Raw genomic sequence first — 18727 nt, forward strand, 5'->3', positions numbered from 1 at the left:
GATATTTACAAAATCACCCTTCTAATCAAAATGGCGGCTAACGCTCCGGAGTTAAAATCCCGAAAATCCGGTTTTAGACTACCCATGACCCTCCGAACCAGTAAAAAAAATGCTTCCCGGAATTAAGGGAGGAGACTCATGAATTATGAAATTTTTTTGCATTTTTTGTTTTGCTTAAAAAATTTATTTACTATCTGAAGAACATATTCCCGAAGTATTAAAGCCAAAACACAACACTAAAGGTCCTTGAGAAATCATCAAAGTGATGACTTCTCAAGGACCTTTAGCAGAAACTCGGCGACACTGGTATATCGTTTGTTTCCACGTGGTCGTTCGTAACGTTCATAATCGTTTCTGTGTCGAATTATTTGTAAAAATGAATAATCGCAAGTGTAGAATGAAACACCAAACTTTCGTCCTAACCAGCCTCGTTTTCGGCGATTTATGGGCAACCAGTTTACGAGTGATTCGAACGCGGAAGTCGAGGAGGAATCAAACGAGGAAGTTAGCAGATCTGCTAAGAAATTGAAGGCGTCGGCAGACGTTATTATTATAAATCCATCTATATGCTATCGAATAATTGAATTCATAAGTGTTTTTTCTGCTCTCGCTGATTTGCTTGTATGTAAGGTGTGCAGACAAAAAATTAAATTTGGACAATCAGGAGACAAAGGACTTGGTTTCAGAATTTCAGTGAGGTGTAGATGTGGAACCACATTGATTGATTCTGGACCAAAGATATGATTTGCTTGTATGTAAGGTGTGCAGACAAAAAATTAAATTTGGACAATCAGGAGACAAAGGACTTGGTTTCAGAATTTCAGTGAGGTGTAGATGTGGAACCACATTGATTGATTCTGGACCGAAGATATTAAGTGGATTTGAAATAAATAGACGTATAGTCTTTACAATGCGCTTACTTGGCGTTGCTCGAGAAGGTATAAACATTTTTTGCGGTGTGATGGATTTAGGCAGTGGAATTAGCAGACAAGCGTATGCCTTTATAATAGAACACATGTATACGTCTATCAAAAAACATTTTGATTTGAGTTGCGCACATGCAGTGGAGGCTGAGAAAAAAAAATGAAAAAAATAAAAAACCATTATTAAAATTCACGGTTAGTGGCGACGGATCATGGAAGAAACGTGTATTTTCGTCTTTGTACGGAGTGACGACTCTTATAGCTTATTACTCAGAAAAAGTGATTGATTTAGTAGTGAAAAGTAGCTATTGTCAAGCATGTATACATACTTACTTTCGGCACCACACTGACGATCCGAAATATAAAGAACATCAAGAAACTTGCCCAATAAATCATACAGGATCTCCCGGTAAAATGGAAGTTGACGCTGTGCTTGAAATGTTTAACTGTTCTGAGGAACGTTACGGAATACGTTACACCAATTATATTACCGGAGACGACGACAGTAAAACATTTAAATATATTTTGGATGCTCAACCTTATGAAGACGAAACAGTGATCAAAAGTGAGTGCGTAGGTCACATCGAAAAACGAATGGGAACACGTCTAAGAAATGTTAAAAAAACCGCTAAACTTGGTGGTAAAGGAAAGCTTACGAATGCTTTAATTAAAAAATTGACTAAATATTACGGTTTGGCGATTTGCAGAAATTCACACTCGAAAGAAGACATGAAGAAAGCAATAATGGCCACGTACTACCATTTGATTTCAACGGATAGACAGCCACAGCATCACTTCTGTCCTACCGGCGTCGACTCGTGGTGCGCATATAACGCTGCACAAGCCAATAATTCAATTTTCACTCATCCAGTACCACTCCACGAAAATGTACAGAAGCACATTTTACCGATTTATCAAGACTTATCTCGGGATGATTTATTGGAGCGATGCGCCTTTACTCAAAACGCAAACGAATCTTTGAACGCAACTGTGTGGTGTTTGGCTCCAAAGCATTTAAACTGTAGTTGGAAAATCATTGAAATTGCTGCATACTTGGCCGGAGGTATATTTAACGACGGATATAAGATTGTACTTCGAGCTATGAACGACCTGGAACTTCAAATTGGTCCCGCGTGCAAAAAATTCGCTGACATGTACGATGACGCGCGAGTACACAGACAAAATCGACAAAGCAAAAGCAGTTCAAAAGAGGCCAGGACTGCTGCAAAAAAGAAAAGTGCAGCACAATTGAGTGCTTTTATGGAAGAGGAAGACTTGATGTACGGCCCTGGCATCGTAAACTGAGCTTTGAAAGCTGTAAGTAACTCGGAACACAACTTTTGTAGACCAAAAACTTTAAACGCGTTTTTCTCAAAACGTATTTTTTCGCGCGCCGGAGAATGTCACTCAAAATCTAATCAACCGATTGACTTGGAATTTTGCACTGACATCTGTCAACTTATTGGCATGAGCATGAACCTATAATAAATATACATTAAAATTTTTATAATAAATATTATTTTTGGCCACTTGTTTGTAAAAAAAAATCGTAAAATTTTTTTAAAACGTCCTCCATTTTTCAAAATTTTTTTTGCTAAATTTAGGTTTATGCGCATCGGAGAATCATAATTTAACGAAAAAATTTTGGTTCGTTGATTTCAGTTCATTACAAGGACCTGGGCATTCTCCCGCGCAAAATCTAGACGACAACTTCCAGCAGCTGCAGCCATTTTCTATTTTTTTTACTATAAAAAAATTTTTTCTGTACATTTGATCATCAACATTATCATGTATTTTATTAGGATTCAATAAATACTCTCAGTTCTTTATAAAAAATTATCAAAAAAAGGGTCAGTCATGAGTCTCCCCCCTTAATTCCATTTCAGCGGCTTTTTCGGGCTCTATCGACTGGGCTATATATCCTTGTCTATATATATAAGAACATATATAGGTCGATAACATAGAAATGACAGAATTAAAAATGCTTGTACATAATTGCAGTACATGCATTAATTGATTCAGGGAAACTCTGATTTTATTTACAAAATGAGAAAAAATTACGGAATTACAGATTTCCTTACCTACTTTTATCCTAATATAGCGTCTCGAGTTACAGCGATCGCTGTCAACTCATCACAAGATATGCTTCATATAAAAGATATACCATTGATACGAACGTGAAAACGAGTTTCCCTGAATTGCACAACAAGAAAAACATCAATAAATAGTGGAGGCAAATTAGACCAAAAAAGCGCGTTATCTCGGAACCGGTTAAAACTACTTGGATTTGAACGTTTTTTTTTTAAATGTAGGTAATTAAAAACACTACAATGTTTATAAGTTAAAAATTGACGCTAATTGTTTATTTAATAAATTTTTATTTAATAATTATTTAATAAATTAAATAATTTGTTGCTCGGCTCTTTTTAGTCTTAAAATATTCTATGGACCGTGCCCTATCAGAATATGCAACTTACGATTTTGTTGCTCGCCCCTAACTGCAAATAAACAAATTATTTATTTCCGCGTCGACCGTTACCTATGACTTCGATGGCTAAAAACTAACTAAAAGAATTTGTTGCTCGGGTCTTTTTGTTATTTAAATATTCTATGGACCGTGCCCTATCAGAATATGCAATATTACGATTTTGTTGCTCGTCCCTAACTGCAAATAAACAAATTATTTATCTCCGCGTCAACCGTTACCTACGACTTCGATGGTTAAAAACTAACTAAAAAAATTTGTTGCTCGGGTCTTTTTGTTATTTAAATATTCTATGGACCGTGCCCTACCAGAATATGCAACGTATGATTGTTTTTAATTACCTACATTTAAAAAAAACGGTTAAATCCGAGTAGTTTTAACCGGTTCCGAGATAAAAATCTAATTTGCCTCCACTATAAATAATTTGTTTATTTGCAGTTAGGAGCGAGCAATAAAATCGTAAGTTGCATATTCTGATAGGGCACGGTCCATAGAATATTTAAATAACAAAAAAACCCGAGCGCAACAAATTCTTTTAATTAGTTTTTAGCCATCGAAGTCGTAGATAACGGTCGACGCGGAGATATCTAATTTGTTTATTTGCAGTTAGGAGCGAACAACAAAATCCTAAGTTGCATATTCTGATAGGGCACGGTCCATAGAATATTTTTAGACCAAAAAGAGCCGAGCAACAAATTCTTTAATTTATTAAATAATTATTAAATAAAAATTTATTAAATAAACAATTAGCGTCAATTTTTAACCCATAAACATTGTAGTGTTTTTAATTACCTACATTTAAAAAAAAACGTTCAAATCCGAGTAGTTTTAACCGGTTCCGAGATAAAAACCTAATTTGCCTCCACTAAAACCATCCAAATCGAGAATTAGAAGTCTAATATAAAAGTACAGTGTGTATGACAATTTGTGCGTGTGTAGGCGTGCAATATATAGGTGCTATCCTTGTTTATATCCTTGTCTACACAAGGACAGATATAAGTCAATAACAGAAGAAGGTAATTTTGTCGGTTATACAGACGACTCCAGCATCACCTTAATTGAATATAGTTTATGTACGATTAAAAACTTACGGCAATATTTTTTCCATCCATAACGCTAGCTTGTAATATGAAACGACGCGATAAAAATTAGTGTTATTATTTCTTAATTATCGTTTGATGAGAGAAATACGTAATATTAAGGAGTTGCATAAATACACGTAAATGTGTCGGTAAAAAATACTTACGTATTTACACTCAAACGGCTTTTCTCCGGTATGTACACGACGATGCTTTTTCAGCGCAAGTGGCGACAGGAATGTCTTCGGACATAAATCGCATTGGACTGGTCGCTCTCCCGTGTGCATGCGTTCATGTACTAACAACTGTTGGTTCGTAAAGAATTCCTTCGGGCAATATTTACACTTTTTTTTTTGTCTCTGAGGCGTTCCTGCGTGAGTACGCAAGTGTTCCCGTAGGTTATCTTTACGCGTAAAATCTTTCTTGCACACCTACAACATTATTCATTCGATCATTATAATTCCAGAATCCTTAATATTTTAAAGAATGAATGGATAAATATTATACTTACTTGACAACTGAATGTATTAAGTATGTTACCGTGACAGCCAGATTGCATTATGTGCCGATTTAAGTGATAGCTCCGGGAGAAGTAAGTATCGCAAGGCTCACATCTAAAGTAAAAATATGTAAAAATAAAAATCGCAAAGTAATTAATAAAAAAAGCAAAATAAATAGAAAATGTGACAAACTATTATAAAGTCAAAATTTTATAGCGATATTTTTACATCAAGATAAAAATAACTTAAGTCAATTTAGTGTTGTATATCATATACACTGGTCTACGAACTCATTTTCTGCTTCGGAAGTGAAATCAGCTAATCTTTACTAATTTGAGGGCGCTGAATCCGAATGTTAGTGAAAAATTTTTAATTAGCTCTAGTTTCGATGATATAGGGGGTTGAAATCCCCAAAAACCTTCTTTGGCTATTTTTTATCAACTGTAACTTTTCAACGAAATATAATAAATAATTCGGAATTATCTTAAAAGAAAGCTTATATCTTCTACTTTATCAAGACAAAATTGAAATTTTTGAAAATGTAAAACTTGCATTCCTGGGGTGATTTTTAACCCTTTCGCGAAGAATGGCCACTATAGTGACCGCCCGCGAGACTGATTCTGTGTAGTAATCTCTGCTTGCCACAAATAAGTGCCCGACTCATTGTGTGTGTAACAACAATTATTTATCTCTTATTAAGTAAATTTTACAAAGATAATATTGTTTGATAAATAAAAGCAAATTCTGCGCCAACTCATCGCGGACTCTATCCGTCCGTATAATGAACACTTGCGGCCCGTTTTTCCATATAGCGGTAATGTAGTGGCGGCCAGCTCCACCGTCGCGAAAGGATTAATTTTATTTGCAGGTTTATGTATGTACACTTGTGTACCTGTCTATATCAACTGCAATTTCCTAACCTTAACGGATAGTGTTAGCCATTCATGTCGTTCACAAGGCATTTTGACAATATTAAAAAAAAAAATTTTTGCCCATGCTACAACTTAAAACTTTTTCAAACTACCCCTAAAAATGAACCCCGTTATAGTCAGAAGTAGTAACCTATCAAGTGTCTAAATGAGATTTATACATGTAAAATAAGCGATTTTTGAGGTCTCCGAATACGAATCTGATACTAAAATTGCAATGTCCATTAGGAAATTGCAATGGATATAGACAGGCAGACACGTATACACAAACACCTAAATACAATTAAAAATTACCCCAGGAATGCAAATATTATATTTGCAAAAATTTCAATTTTTTCATGATAAACTAGAAGATATGAGCTTTCTTTTGAAACGTTCTGAATTGTTTATCATGTTTTGTTGAAAAAGTACAGTCGATCAAAAAATTGTCAAAAAAGCGGTTTTTGGAATTTTAACCCTCTATCATCGAAACTAGAGCTAATTAAAAATTTTCACTAATATATTCGGATTAAATGACCCCAAATTAGTAAAGATAGCTGATTTCGTTTCCGAAGCATTTTTGTTGTAGACCATCAGTGTAATTAATTACGGCAATAATTGGGGAAACTATTTTATAAGTATTGCATGTGTGCATATAAACATACTTAAAAATTTTGCGATCTCCATGTGTCGTATAGCGATGCTTATTCAAAGCTTTCTTGTCACGAAAGGAAGAACCGCATTCGTTACATGTGCATGAATCGCACTTCCAATGTATGACTATAACATGTCTTTCCAGAGACGCCCTTTTCTTGAAACTGAGATCGCAATTTAAACACTTATACTCTCCGCCGCTATGTGCCGTCTTTAAGTCTTCCGCGCAGCAATGACACTGCGTTTCGGGCACGGGCTTGATGACAGGTTTTTCATTATTGTTTTTTTGACCCTTAGAATCCGAATCTAGGAATACAGTCAAGACTGTGAAATTCTCTGTGACGTGAGCACGAACAGACACTCTTGTTCAATACATAGCCACATACCTTCAGCACTTAAATTTACTAGAGGATCATCCTCATCCTCATCCTCTTCTTCTGAATCATAACTGGTTATATTATCAAGTCCCATGATATTAGTCGAGTCATCTTCCTCTCTGCACATGTCTACATGTTTCTGCAACATCTATCTCAGAATTATAAGAAATAGAAATCATTAATAGAAACGAAAACCATGAGAGCGGGATGGATATGTATAAAACTTAAACTAAAAAAAGAACAAGAAAAATAGAATTACAACTTACATCCTTTGACTGGAAAACACGGTGACATGTCACACATTGATAATCAGTTATAATTGAAATAACCAAATCATCTGTTAACAAAATAAAATAAACGATAACACAGCAAACCATAAATACATTATATATAGATAAAGCACTATCTTGCTTTTGCCTATGCTAATTGTAAAATAAGTAGGACAAGGGAGTATATTTTCATTCCTCGCGGATGCACAGTTGTATATTTGTCCTAGCGGCCGTTCGTTCTGCGCAGTCCTTGTTATGGTCGCCAGGAGAATGCACGAGAGATAAAAATGTATATCCCCTCTATCAAAATTATCTTGAGTTATTGTTATCTTAGCAAGCGGAGGACCTCTACAAGCTGGGACAATGCTTTATCTATACATATCTATGTGACGAACAAAACAAAATGATAAAGTAAAGCATCAAAATTATACTATTATATATAAACTTGCAAACGTTACGCGAATATATTTAAAAACATACACACAAGGGCTGTGTTCGCTTTGGATGCTTTTGTACTGAAAGTATTATTCTATCTTTCTTCAACATATAATAAGCAATAAAGATACATCACGTAAGCGTCCAAAGCAAACGCAGCTAAGATGTTAAAATCTAGTTTTAAAAATTATGCAATTGTAAAAATTTAATAACAAAGATATCTTATCAAGATATACAAGGTATTTCCTAAGTAAGTACAAAAATTGAAGAGGATATTTTACAGCTTATTTTGAAAAGAAGAGGTCCCATAAATATATGCCCTAAACTACTTCGTTTTCAAAATACAGGGTGTCAAAGATTGTGAAAAAGAAAATGAAAATTTCGAAAATCTGGAAAACCTTTAAAGATATTTTATTCAAAATTAGTATACTTACATGTGGTATTAAGAACCATTTTTCAGTACCGATAAAACATTTTGAAATCCACCAGGAGCATACGTATGGGTAATCATATTAAGTCTTTTTAATGAGAAAATGGTACGTCAATGTTTTTCTTCTAAGTTTAACAATTTTTTGAAGTTCCCGAACCGAGACTCTACAAAAATTGCCTCTATTTTTTTTTTTTTTTTTAATAATGCACCGCTTTCGAGATAAGGTAAAAAATTGAAATTAAAAGCTGTAAATACAATCATGTGTATCAATACTGGTCAATATTGATGCTGGAAAATGATTTTTAACACATGTGCGCATACCAAAAAACCTCGGTCATTTTATTAAGGTGTTTTGGGTCATGAACGCACATACTTGACTTCTATATGCATTTGTAAAGGAGGTTGACAGAAATAATAACAGTCTCAAGTCTCATAGGGAAATACTTTCTAGGATGTGAATTTAGCATATTACTATATGTAACATTAGCTAATTGGCACTAAAAACTTTACATTATTTAACTTAAATATTATATCACTAATTTTATATCAAATAATATATATTTTATAATATCGTCCAGACTTCTTTGCGCCCAGGACACTTTGACGTTGATAAATGGCGACGAACAAACTATTGATTTGTTCAGCTCAGACTCAGGCCTGCGGCTGGATTGCACTTTTTGGCAGAAAAAAAAACATTTACTTAAACGTAAGAATCAAACTACCATCGAAGCATATTGAAGATATTTTTATATCATTTTCTGCCATAATTTTTTCCACCCACCGTCCCAGAACTTAAAACTTATTTTTCTAATAATGTACACAATAATACCTACAAAATGGCATATGATTTAATGTTGTGCGCCAATAGCTCATTTTGGGCGAGGTTCTTTGAATAATATCTTTAAACGTTTCCCAGGTTTTCAAAATTTTCACATATTTTTCACAATTTTAACACCCTTTTGAAAACAAAGCAATTTAGGACAAATGTTTATAGGATCTTTTCTTCCTAAAATAAGTCATGGAATATCCCCTTCAATTTTTTTTACTTATTTAGGAAACACCCTGTATATCATACAATGGTATATAAGTTTTGAGAAATCTTTAATATACATACGTACAAAATATAAATTACCTTTCTCATTATCAGTAGATGTTCTACTGGCCACTACTATAGGTTGTGAGATGTCCCCATCTGCAAAAAAATAGGATATTCATATTGTTTTAAATTAGAATCATCATAGTATTAAATATTTTACTCCTGAATGATCAAATTACCAAATAAGATCTCTGTGGTTCCATCCTCAATTAGCACATTGTCAGTATACTCCTCAATTTTTAGGATCTCTGCAAGATTCGTTTTCAAATACAGGGTGTTACAGTTGTAGAAAAAAAAAATCTCAAATCACTTATAAGAGAAGAATTAATATTTCTAAATATAAATTATACATATAAAACTATTACTGTATTAATAAATTATCTCTACTGACATGTATTAAATCGAATAAAATTGACTTATATGATTTCAGACACACAACTGCCCTACTTGTAAAGAGGAGCCTAAACCAACTTTACTCACCTATCTTCTCTGTCGCCTCTGCCATTGCGTCACGTACTGTTTTCTACTTCCAGGACGTTTCCTTAATTATCTATACAAAAGAGAGGTTGGTCTTCTCTCTGGACAGACCACGATTTTCCTTACTTGCTGCTTCCGTTCCGCATTATGGACATCTGCAAACTATACGCAACGTTCTGAATTTCAGTCGCTCGCACTTTAGTAGGCGATAAACCTACCAGAAGAGTGCAAAAGGGACAATCTCATGCGAGAGATCCACGCAGACATGTACCTGGGAAAGAAAAAGTGAGTGAGCAAGAGTACGTTTGCCCCTGAAGGAACAAGCCCTTTCATCAGTCCCGATGCCACGCAAAATGGCCTACGTCAAGGGGCGCGTCGTCATCGTCTTTCACGCGTCTGCCATACTCCGTACTTTCTCTTTCTCTCTCCTTTTGTTCTTGTTCAAGCGATCTCGTCCGCGTTATTATACCACTGCTAAAGATGACGCGGAACAATCTTTGTTGATGAAAATCAAACGTTAATAAAGCTCAATCGCGGTTGAAGCAAAGAACTGACGATGCGCAACAAGCAGCAATTTGTTGCTTTCAGTTGCTTTTGGTCTGTTCGTTCGCTATTGGGTCGCGCACGCGACCCACGCGACTTCGACTTCAGTGCCTTCAGTCACTTCAGTGGTGCTCAAATCTGTCCTTCGACTCTAGTCCACTAGTCCTTCCGAGAGAAACGAGGTGCATTCGTTTTCTATTTAATGACCTAGTTTACATCGATCACTTGATACGCGTATTAAATAGTAAATAACTAGTAAATAAGTCTGATTATTGGCTGATCAGTTCAAATATACTATTTGATACGCGTATCAAGAGATCGGTGTAAACTAGGCCAATACCGTTTTCGATTTGCGACTCAAACCGACTCGGGTCGCATCATGTATACAGGACTCTAGCATCATTGACGTGGAATACATACATATCTATGTATGTATTCCACGTCCATTGATGCGACCCGAGTCGGGTCGAGTAGTAAATCGAAAACGCCATAATGCTAGGTCTACAATGCGAGTCGTAAAGTCTTGAGTCGTAAGAATTGATCAATCAGAGTCGATTATTCTCCTCAAATTCAATTGTGATTGGACAATTCTTGCGACTCACGACTTTGCGACTCGCATTGTAGACCCAGCATTAGGGCCAAAGCACATAACATGGCGTAGCGATATACGACGGTCGTAGTCCTCGACCTGACAAATCAAGATACGCCAAAGCTTGTGCGTTACTTACGTCCACGACTACGACTGTCATATGTGCTTTGGCCCTTAGTTTCACCCGGTTCTACAATACGTCGCAAACGATGGCAACTGCTAGTTGAAAAAGCGGGGAGCACACTTTTGCATAACGCATAATGCGTAAGCATAAGAAAACTGATTGGTCTATTTCCTTATGCACATGTGTATGGACCAATCAATTTTTTTATGCTTACGCATTATGCGTTGTGCAGAAGTGAGTGTCCGGGCCCTGCGGGGAGCACACACTTCTGCATAACGCATAATGCGTAAGCATAAAAAAATTGATTGGTCCATACACATGTGCATAAGAAAATAGACCAATCTATTTTATTATGCTTACGCATTATGCGTTGTGCAAAAGTGTGTGCTCCCCGCTTTAAGCTATATCCACACAAACTTGCATAAGCCCATAAACATAAGCAAATTGATAGCAAACATAAGAGAATTGATTGGTCCACATGCATGTGCATAAGGAAATAGACCAATCCGTTTCTTTATGCATATGGTTATGCACCTATGCATAAAGAAACGGATTAAGGCCATCGCACACAAAATGCATAGCTTAGCATAAGCATAGCATAAGACCGCTAAACCAATGAACATCCAGCATAAAGTCGCCATATTGATTTACATAAGATGCTCATTGGTCCAGCGGTCTTATGCTACGCTTATGCTAAGCTATGCATTTTGTGTGCGATAGGCTTTAGTCTATTTCCTTATACACATGTGTATGGACCAATCAATTTTCTTATGCTTACGCATTATGCGTTATGCAGAAGTGTGTGCTCCCCGCTTAAGGCTATTGCACGTAACATAGTTTTAGTAATAATCGTAAGGCCGTAAGAAAATAAACCAATCACAGTCGATTATTCTCCTTGAGCTCGAAGAATAACCGAGTGGACTAAAGCTGGATTCAAGACAGAACGCGTCAAGCAGCGAGCAGCAGCCAATCAGCGAGGCGATATATACGCCACTGCTTATATCACCTCGCTGATTGGGTTGCTGCTTGTTGCTTGACGCTTGATGCGTCCTGTCTGAATCCAGTTTAACGTTAATATCTCGCATCGCGGAGCAGAGCGACACTTTTTTCTGCCAGATTCTTTTGTTTCGTGCAAAAACGCGTCGATTGAGCATAATTTCATCGATATTTGAGGTGAGGTCCATAAACTGTATAATTACCATGGCTGCGTTCCGATATTGGCTGCGTTCAGCCGAACCTCTGCTAAGCGAAGCAAAAAGTAGCAATTAAGTGTAATTGGTTGGATCCAAAGGTAAGAACCAATCACATTCAGTTGCTACCTTTCGCTTCGCTTAAGCAGAGGTTCGGCTGAACTCAGCCAATCACTGTCAGTACTGAAAATCTAGTGTATGTACGTTACGTAAACTAGAGATTTTCAGTACTTGCAGTGAATATCGGAACGCAGCCCATATATATATATATATATATACGCTTCTCCGCCAAAAACACGTGATGACCGGACGCGCATGTCGTCGCGCAGGTGTCGTGTCGTCTGTGATCAAGACCGAGCGGATATCCGAATATTGGTGTCGGGTATCCGCGGTGACCGCAATCCGCACTTTTTCCTCGTGGAAAACCGAAAAAACGAAGAATGTCCTTGCTTGCTCTCGTTTCGCTCTGACGGTACTCACCTGGATTACTTCAACTCGTCGATTCGTCATTGCTTGCCTTTTTAGGTTAGAGCCCCTGTCTATGCTACACCGGGTGTCCCGCAAGTGTCATCAAGTATTTTAATGATATTTTGTGCGACCGACGCTTCGACGAGTTTCCACAGCAATCCTTCTGCGGGAAGAATTAATTTAATTTCTTAATTATTATTAACTACTAAGCTTAGAGTAAAATTTATCTGTAAATTTATCTATCATGTTTGAATTTTATATATTAAAATTTAAATAATCGACTTTGAATATATGATTGTTTAAAACCCATGAATTTGCTATTAATCTTCATAAATATCAATACTCCTAATTTACTTTGATGAATAATCGGAAACTGTTTTGGTCAAATTGATACCTTGATCAATTGCTAATTGCCTACATTTTTCTATTTTGAATCTAGATAGAAATAAATTAATCCTTAAACCAGGATGTCCGTAACCGAGGAAAGGATTCAGGAGCTGAACATGTGTTTCATGGATTTTATGAGCAAGCCGGAGAACGTCGAAGCAGCTACAAAGGAGATTTACGAGGATTTGTTAGACGAGGTTCTGATGGGTTTCGTTTTCGATGTGCACCGCACAACTAAGACTGGCAGTTCCGATATCGAAGAAGGCATTCCCGATGACAAGTCTTATGCTATTGTCGGTACGTGGAAACGTAACAAACTTTCGGTTTAAGGAGAGTTTTATTCGATTGCAGCAATTGAGAGAAGATGGGTTATTTATAATTCTACAGACAGGGGAGGAATTTTTTGAAAATTTCTTGTTCTCTGTTTTAGATTCGCCTGGCTTAGACGTGTTCGGACAGCACCCAATGAAGAAATCTCAGGAATGCAATTGTCCGAATTGCGAACGTGGTGTGGCGGCCTGCAGATTTGCTACTCATCTGGCAAAATGTATGGGCATGGGTAGAAACAGCTCACGTATCGCATCGCTTCGCATCGCAAACAACTCCAAGGACATGAACAACTACGGCGGTGTGTTGAGCGACGACGATGACGACGTCGACTGGAGCCTGACCAACGACGGCGGCAATAAGCGCAAACGTCCTCGCAAGGACCGCAACGGTGTAAACAAGCGTTTGAGCAAGCAGCAGAAGCAACAGGGCAGTGCTGGCGCCAACGCCGGTGGTAGCGGCTCACAGAGGAACGGCGAGAACGCCGTTATCGGCGGCGGCGGCGGCGGTGAACATAACGTGCACAGCAGCAACGAGAGCTCGCCGTCGAACTACGAGAACATGTCGCTTGTGGACAAACGGGCGTTGCTTACGCAGATCTGCGGCGTTGTGTCCGAACACACGAAAAAGTTGTGCACTAGATCGGTACGCTGTCCTCAACACACCGACGAACAGCGTAGGGAGATACGCGCCAATCTAGAGTCCAACGGCCAGGACAGTCTGCATGTCGACGTAGACACATATGAGGAAAACGACGGTCAGAATCTGCGGGACACGCTGACGAGGTGGGATCGGGAAGGTTCGAGTCACTCCAGTCCAGCCGACTCTGCCTCGACCACGTCAACCTCGTCGATCAGCCGGAAACGGGAGACCAAATCCAAGGGCAAGGGGAAGGCCTTGTCGAAACGCGATCGCGGTTCCCCGATCTCGCAAGGAGACTGAGAGGGGGAGGGTCGATCTAGGACTGTTTCTCGCTCTGGGAGTGTTCTTCGGTCCAGGCTCACTCTTCGGCGGCAGAGAAATATTGTACGATAATGTTCCTACGAATTGTACATAGATTAAAGGGAGATAATTTCTTTCGGACGATTGCAGAGCTTGCGTAATACTTAATTTTAAATATTGCCAACAGCGTCCTTTTGTAATTATTATTTTTAAGAAAATAAATAGCAACGAATTGCAGAAAAAAATGTGAGTGAAATACTGTCTTCGACCTGAACATCTTACTTGATCTTCCAGATATCGTAAAACTTGCTATATTTCCAGTTTTCATAAAATTATGTTGTTTGACGCACAAATATTTTCTTGCTCACGTTTTTTTTTAATTTTTGCAATTCCAATAATTATGGAATTAATTGCAATGAAACATGTTTGGAAGGAGGGGAGGGGCGGGAAAATCGCGAAAATAAAAGAGACACTGTATATCTCACGATCTCTCCGTAGACAGGCGCAAAGTGGAGTGAAATTGTAAAACGAAAATTACGAGCTTTCCCTCCCCAGCCAAACGTCTTTTTATTTTTTAGCATCGTTTCATCCGTGTTATGTCTGATCGCAGCTGGCCATATGTAAGAGCGCTTCGCGCGCTCATGTGTAAAAGTACGCGTTCATGGTATAAAAGTAAAGAATTGGCTGTGTTTCGATATTCACTGTAAGTACTGACGATATGACGTCATTGAGTAGAACTGCAGGAGCGTTTCTATATTGCTGCTGTTACTTTCAGGCTGGAATAACGGAACGACGACACAGTACTGCCGGTACTGCCAGTGAATGTCGAAACGCACCCGTATAAGAAAGAAATATAACCTATCTTAACCTATCTTAGACACGACGTGACACGATATAGGAGCACCTATTCTAAATATATAAAAAAGAATCTTGTACTTAAACAATAATGTTGCAAAAGTCATGTCTATAAAATAAATAACAGTTTTCAGATTTATAAAAATATCGAAATTAATTATTATTATATTAATTATATTAATTTAGTAGTAGTAGTAGTAATCTTTTCGGGCTTTTTCCGCATCTTCGTAATTAACAATTACTGTATATTTCTCGTTGTTGCCTTCCAGGTCCACAAGGACCAAACCTATGTGAACCTGGCACCCGACTTCCGAAAAATTAATTTTTTTACAGAAAACGTTAGCATTTTGTTTGTAGTTGTTTGTAGTAACAAAAATTTTGTTTGTAGTTTAATACATTAAAAATGATAAAAATTAAAAAAATTACTCGCACTCCACTTTGAGATATCTCAAATCCGTTTGCGCCATCTTATTCTTTAGAATCATTTGTAGTTGTTTGTAGTGCTTTTCTTTTTGTTTATAGTTGCACCATTCAAAAGTTATTATATTTTTGCAATAAACAAAAAGAGTAACTTTACCAATTTTGGAGATATCTCAAATCCGCTTGCGCCATCTTTTTCAGAATCATTTGTAGTGCTTTTTTTTTGTTTATAGTTGAACCATTCAAAAGTTATTATATTTTTGCAATAAACAAAAAGAGTAACTTTACCAATTTTGGAGATATCTCAAATCCGCTTGCGCCATCTTCTTCAGAATCATTTGTAGTTGTTTGTAGTGCTTTTCTTTTTGTTTATAGTTGCACTATTCAAAAGTTATTATATTTTTGTAATAAACAAAAAGTGTAACTTTGCCAATTTTGGAGATATCTCAAATCTGCTTGCGCCATCTTCTTCAGAATCATTTGTAGTTGTTTGTAGTGCTTTTTTTTTGTTTGTATTTGCACCGTTCTATATATATCTAGTTATAATATTTTTGCAATATACCAGAAGTCTAACTTTGCCAATTTTGGAAATATTTTAAAACTAATTACGCGACTAGAATGTAGAATCGATGTAGAATTGTTTGTAGTTGTTTGTAATAGTTTTCCGTTTCGTTTAAAATATCTCCAAAATTGTCTCTCAAAATTATCTTTTTTTGTTTATTGCAAAAATATAATAACTTTTGAACAGTGCAACTATAAACGAAAAGAAAAGCACTACAAACAACTACAAACGTTTCTGAAAAAGATGGCACAAGCGGATTTGAGATATCGCCAAAATTGGCAAAGTTACACTTTTTGTTTATTGCAAAAATATAATAACTTTTGAATGGTGCAACTATAAACAAAAAGAAAAGCACTATAAACACCTACAAATAATTCTGAAAAAGATGGCGCAAGCGGATTTAAGATATCTCCAAAATTGGCAAAGTTACTCTTTTTGTTTATTGCAAAAATATAATAACTTTTAACAGTGCAACTACAAACAAAAAGAAGAGCACTACAAACAACTACAAACGAATCCGAAGAAGATGGCGCAAGCGGATTTGAGATATCTTCAAAGTTGGCAAAGTTACACTTTTTGTTTATTGCAAAAATATAATTACTTTTGAATGGTGCAACTATAAACAAAAAGAAAAGCACTACAAATGATTCTGAAAAAGATGGCGCAAGTTGATTTGAGATATCTCCAAAATTGGCAAAGTTACTCTTTTTGTTTATTGCAAAAATATAAAAACTTTTGAACAGTGCAACTACAAACGAAAAGAAAAGCACTACAAACAACTACAAACAATTTTGAAGAAGATGGCGCAAGCGGATTTCAGTTATCTCAAAGTGGGGTGCGAGTAATTTTTTAAATGTTTATAATTTTTAATGTATTAAACTACAAACGAAATTTTTGTTACTACAAACAACTACAAACCAAATGCTAACGTTTTCCGTAAAAAAATTAATTTTTCGAAAGTCGGGTGCAAGGTTCACATAGGTAAGGACCAATTTTTTCAAAGGTGCCGCCATAGCCGCCATGTTCTTACTGCGAATGCCTCACCTCGCGAGCCACAGTAATGAAAGTAGGAAGTGACGACAAAATCTATGACGTCATATGAACACGAAAACGCTTTGACAGCTTACTGCCGCGTATATTGGAACGGATTTACAGTGCTGCCAGTACTGCGAGTGAATAGCGAAACGCAGCCAATGTGATCTCGAGGAAGAGGCGCGTAATACAATTGAATAAGAATGCTGAAGATCTAGATCAATAAGAGACTCTTCGTGGAAGAGATATATTCAACATTCCGGTTATTACACTGTGTACATACAACAACAAAAAAAGCACAAGAACAAACCTTGCAGCATTCGATAGTTTTTTGAACGCAGAAAATGATCCCGTTTACCAAATTACTCTATCACGTCACAATTTTGAGATATTTGCAGTTAAAGTTGCAAAAATGAGCTTTTAGTGTATTTTGGCATATTATAATTATCGATATATGACGTATCGGAGAAGTTTTAATCGCAATCAAAATTAATTAAGTATGTTGTTAGGACTTTCAGCCCTTAAGGGGATGCTGGAGCCGTAGCCGAACTCGATCGGCGTCGGTAAAGAAGACCGGCGAACTATATCTGTCCTTGTATAGACAAAGATATAGACAAGGATAGCACGCTACATTGCACACACACATACGCACGATGCACACCGACATTATACTTTTATATTACGCTTCCAAATCTTGATTTGGGGGGCTTATCGATGTTTTTCTTGTTGTGCAATTCGGGGAAACTTGTTTTCGCGTTCGTACCAATGGTATATCTCTTATATGAAATACATCTTGTGACGAGCTGACAGCTCGCCGCAACTCGAGACGCCATATTGGGATAAGAGTAGGATAAGGAAATCTGTACTTCCGTAATTTTTTCTCGTTTTCTATATAAAATCGGAGTTTCCCCGAATCATTAATGTATGTACTGCAATTCTGGAGAAGGATTTTTAATTCTGTCAAATTAATACGACGCTACGTGCCGACAAAAAATGCCGGTAAAACAGACGGCTCCAGCATCCCCTTAAGGCTCCTGGGTAGTCACCGCGGCCATATTGGATTCTTACTATCGAGGCGAGGAAAACACCTAATTTTAAGTTGCGGTATTTTCCGAAATAAAAAGACATTTCAATAAAAAATCACGACAGATCGTTTCAGCACACTTCAAAAATTGACCGGATACTATCCTTTTCCCTCGACAATAAACAAACAGCCATAAAACAAAGCCTAAACATACGGAAAACAAGCCGTTTGACGACTATCGAAAGGAGTGGTGAATGTTCCTTCCGTATATATATTTCTTGCAAATCTTACCATACGGTCAATTTTACGAGTTTCACGAATACGTTAAACGTTAGAGCACAAGTACAGAGCGAATAATAAAGAAATATACCGCAACTTAAAATAAGGTTGACAACATGTCACAAGACAGAATTCTCCATTGGAGAGAGTGAGAGGAGAGAGTTCTTATTTCTGCCGCGACGGTACGGCGCTATACCGTCAACGCAGAGTTCTCGGCTCAGGGACCAGGAGCCTTAAAAGGAATTTTTTGTGTCGTTTATGGGTTAAAAAGATAATGAGTTTTTGCAATACCGTGTTTCAGATACGGTAACCGTATCTGATTTGTTCAGACAGAGTGAATGTATAATATATA

At 36.9% G+C, this 18727-nt stretch overlaps 2 protein-coding genes across 7 annotated transcripts in view; one reads left to right on the plus strand and one right to left on the minus strand.

Annotated features, from left to right (window-relative positions):
- The window catches only part of LOC112464646 (gastrula zinc finger protein XlCGF26.1-like), a 16284-nt gene extending 6026 nt beyond the window's left edge, over positions 1-10258 (minus strand). The window contains exons 1-11 of one of the 4 annotated variants that reach the window (XM_025031774.1): positions 9905-10258; positions 9637-9795; positions 9336-9404; positions 9193-9252; positions 7193-7263; positions 6936-7074; positions 6561-6855; positions 4999-5101; positions 4655-4918; positions 4500-4528; positions 1257-1374 (exon numbers count right to left, since the gene is read on the minus strand). In XM_025031774.1, coding sequence (XP_024887542.1) covers positions 1257-1374; positions 4500-4528; positions 4655-4918; positions 4999-5101; positions 6561-6855; positions 6936-7074; positions 7193-7263; positions 9193-9252; positions 9336-9404; positions 9637-9661 — 1173 coding nt within the window. In that variant the 5' untranslated portion in view covers positions 9662-9795; positions 9905-10258. Of the gene's footprint in view, positions 1-1256; positions 1375-4499; positions 4529-4654; positions 4919-4998; positions 5102-6560; positions 6856-6935; positions 7075-7192; positions 7264-9192; positions 9253-9335; positions 9405-9636; positions 9796-9851 lie in introns of those variants that run through there. The other 3 variants (XM_025031776.1, XM_025031777.1, XM_025031778.1) reach the window with 3 other exon arrangements.
- Positions 10259-12374: 2116 nt separating this feature from the next.
- Positions 12375-14352, plus strand: LOC112464647 (ataxin-7-like protein 3). 3 transcript variants are annotated; one of them, XM_025031779.1, is made up of 3 exons: positions 12375-12604; positions 13014-13231; positions 13365-14352. In XM_025031779.1, exons 1-3 carry the CDS (start codon positions 12381-12383, stop codon positions 14201-14203), a joined length of 1281 nt encoding a protein of 426 aa, XP_024887547.1. In that variant the 5' UTR covers positions 12375-12380; the 3' UTR covers positions 14204-14352. The 3 variants fall into 3 exon arrangements, with proteins under 3 accessions (XP_024887547.1, XP_024887549.1, XP_024887548.1); XM_025031781.1 differs by having other exon boundaries at positions 12467-12551; positions 12987-13231; XM_025031780.1 differs by having other exon boundaries at positions 12516-12604; positions 12987-13231.
- Positions 14353-18727: the final 4375 nt, after the last annotated feature.

The sequence above is a fragment of the Temnothorax curvispinosus genome, unplaced genomic scaffold (genome assembly GCF_003070985.1).
Source record: "Temnothorax curvispinosus isolate PA1 unplaced genomic scaffold, ASM307098v1 QBEX01014391.1, whole genome shotgun sequence".
NCBI lineage: Eukaryota > Metazoa > Arthropoda > Insecta > Hymenoptera > Formicidae > Temnothorax > Temnothorax curvispinosus.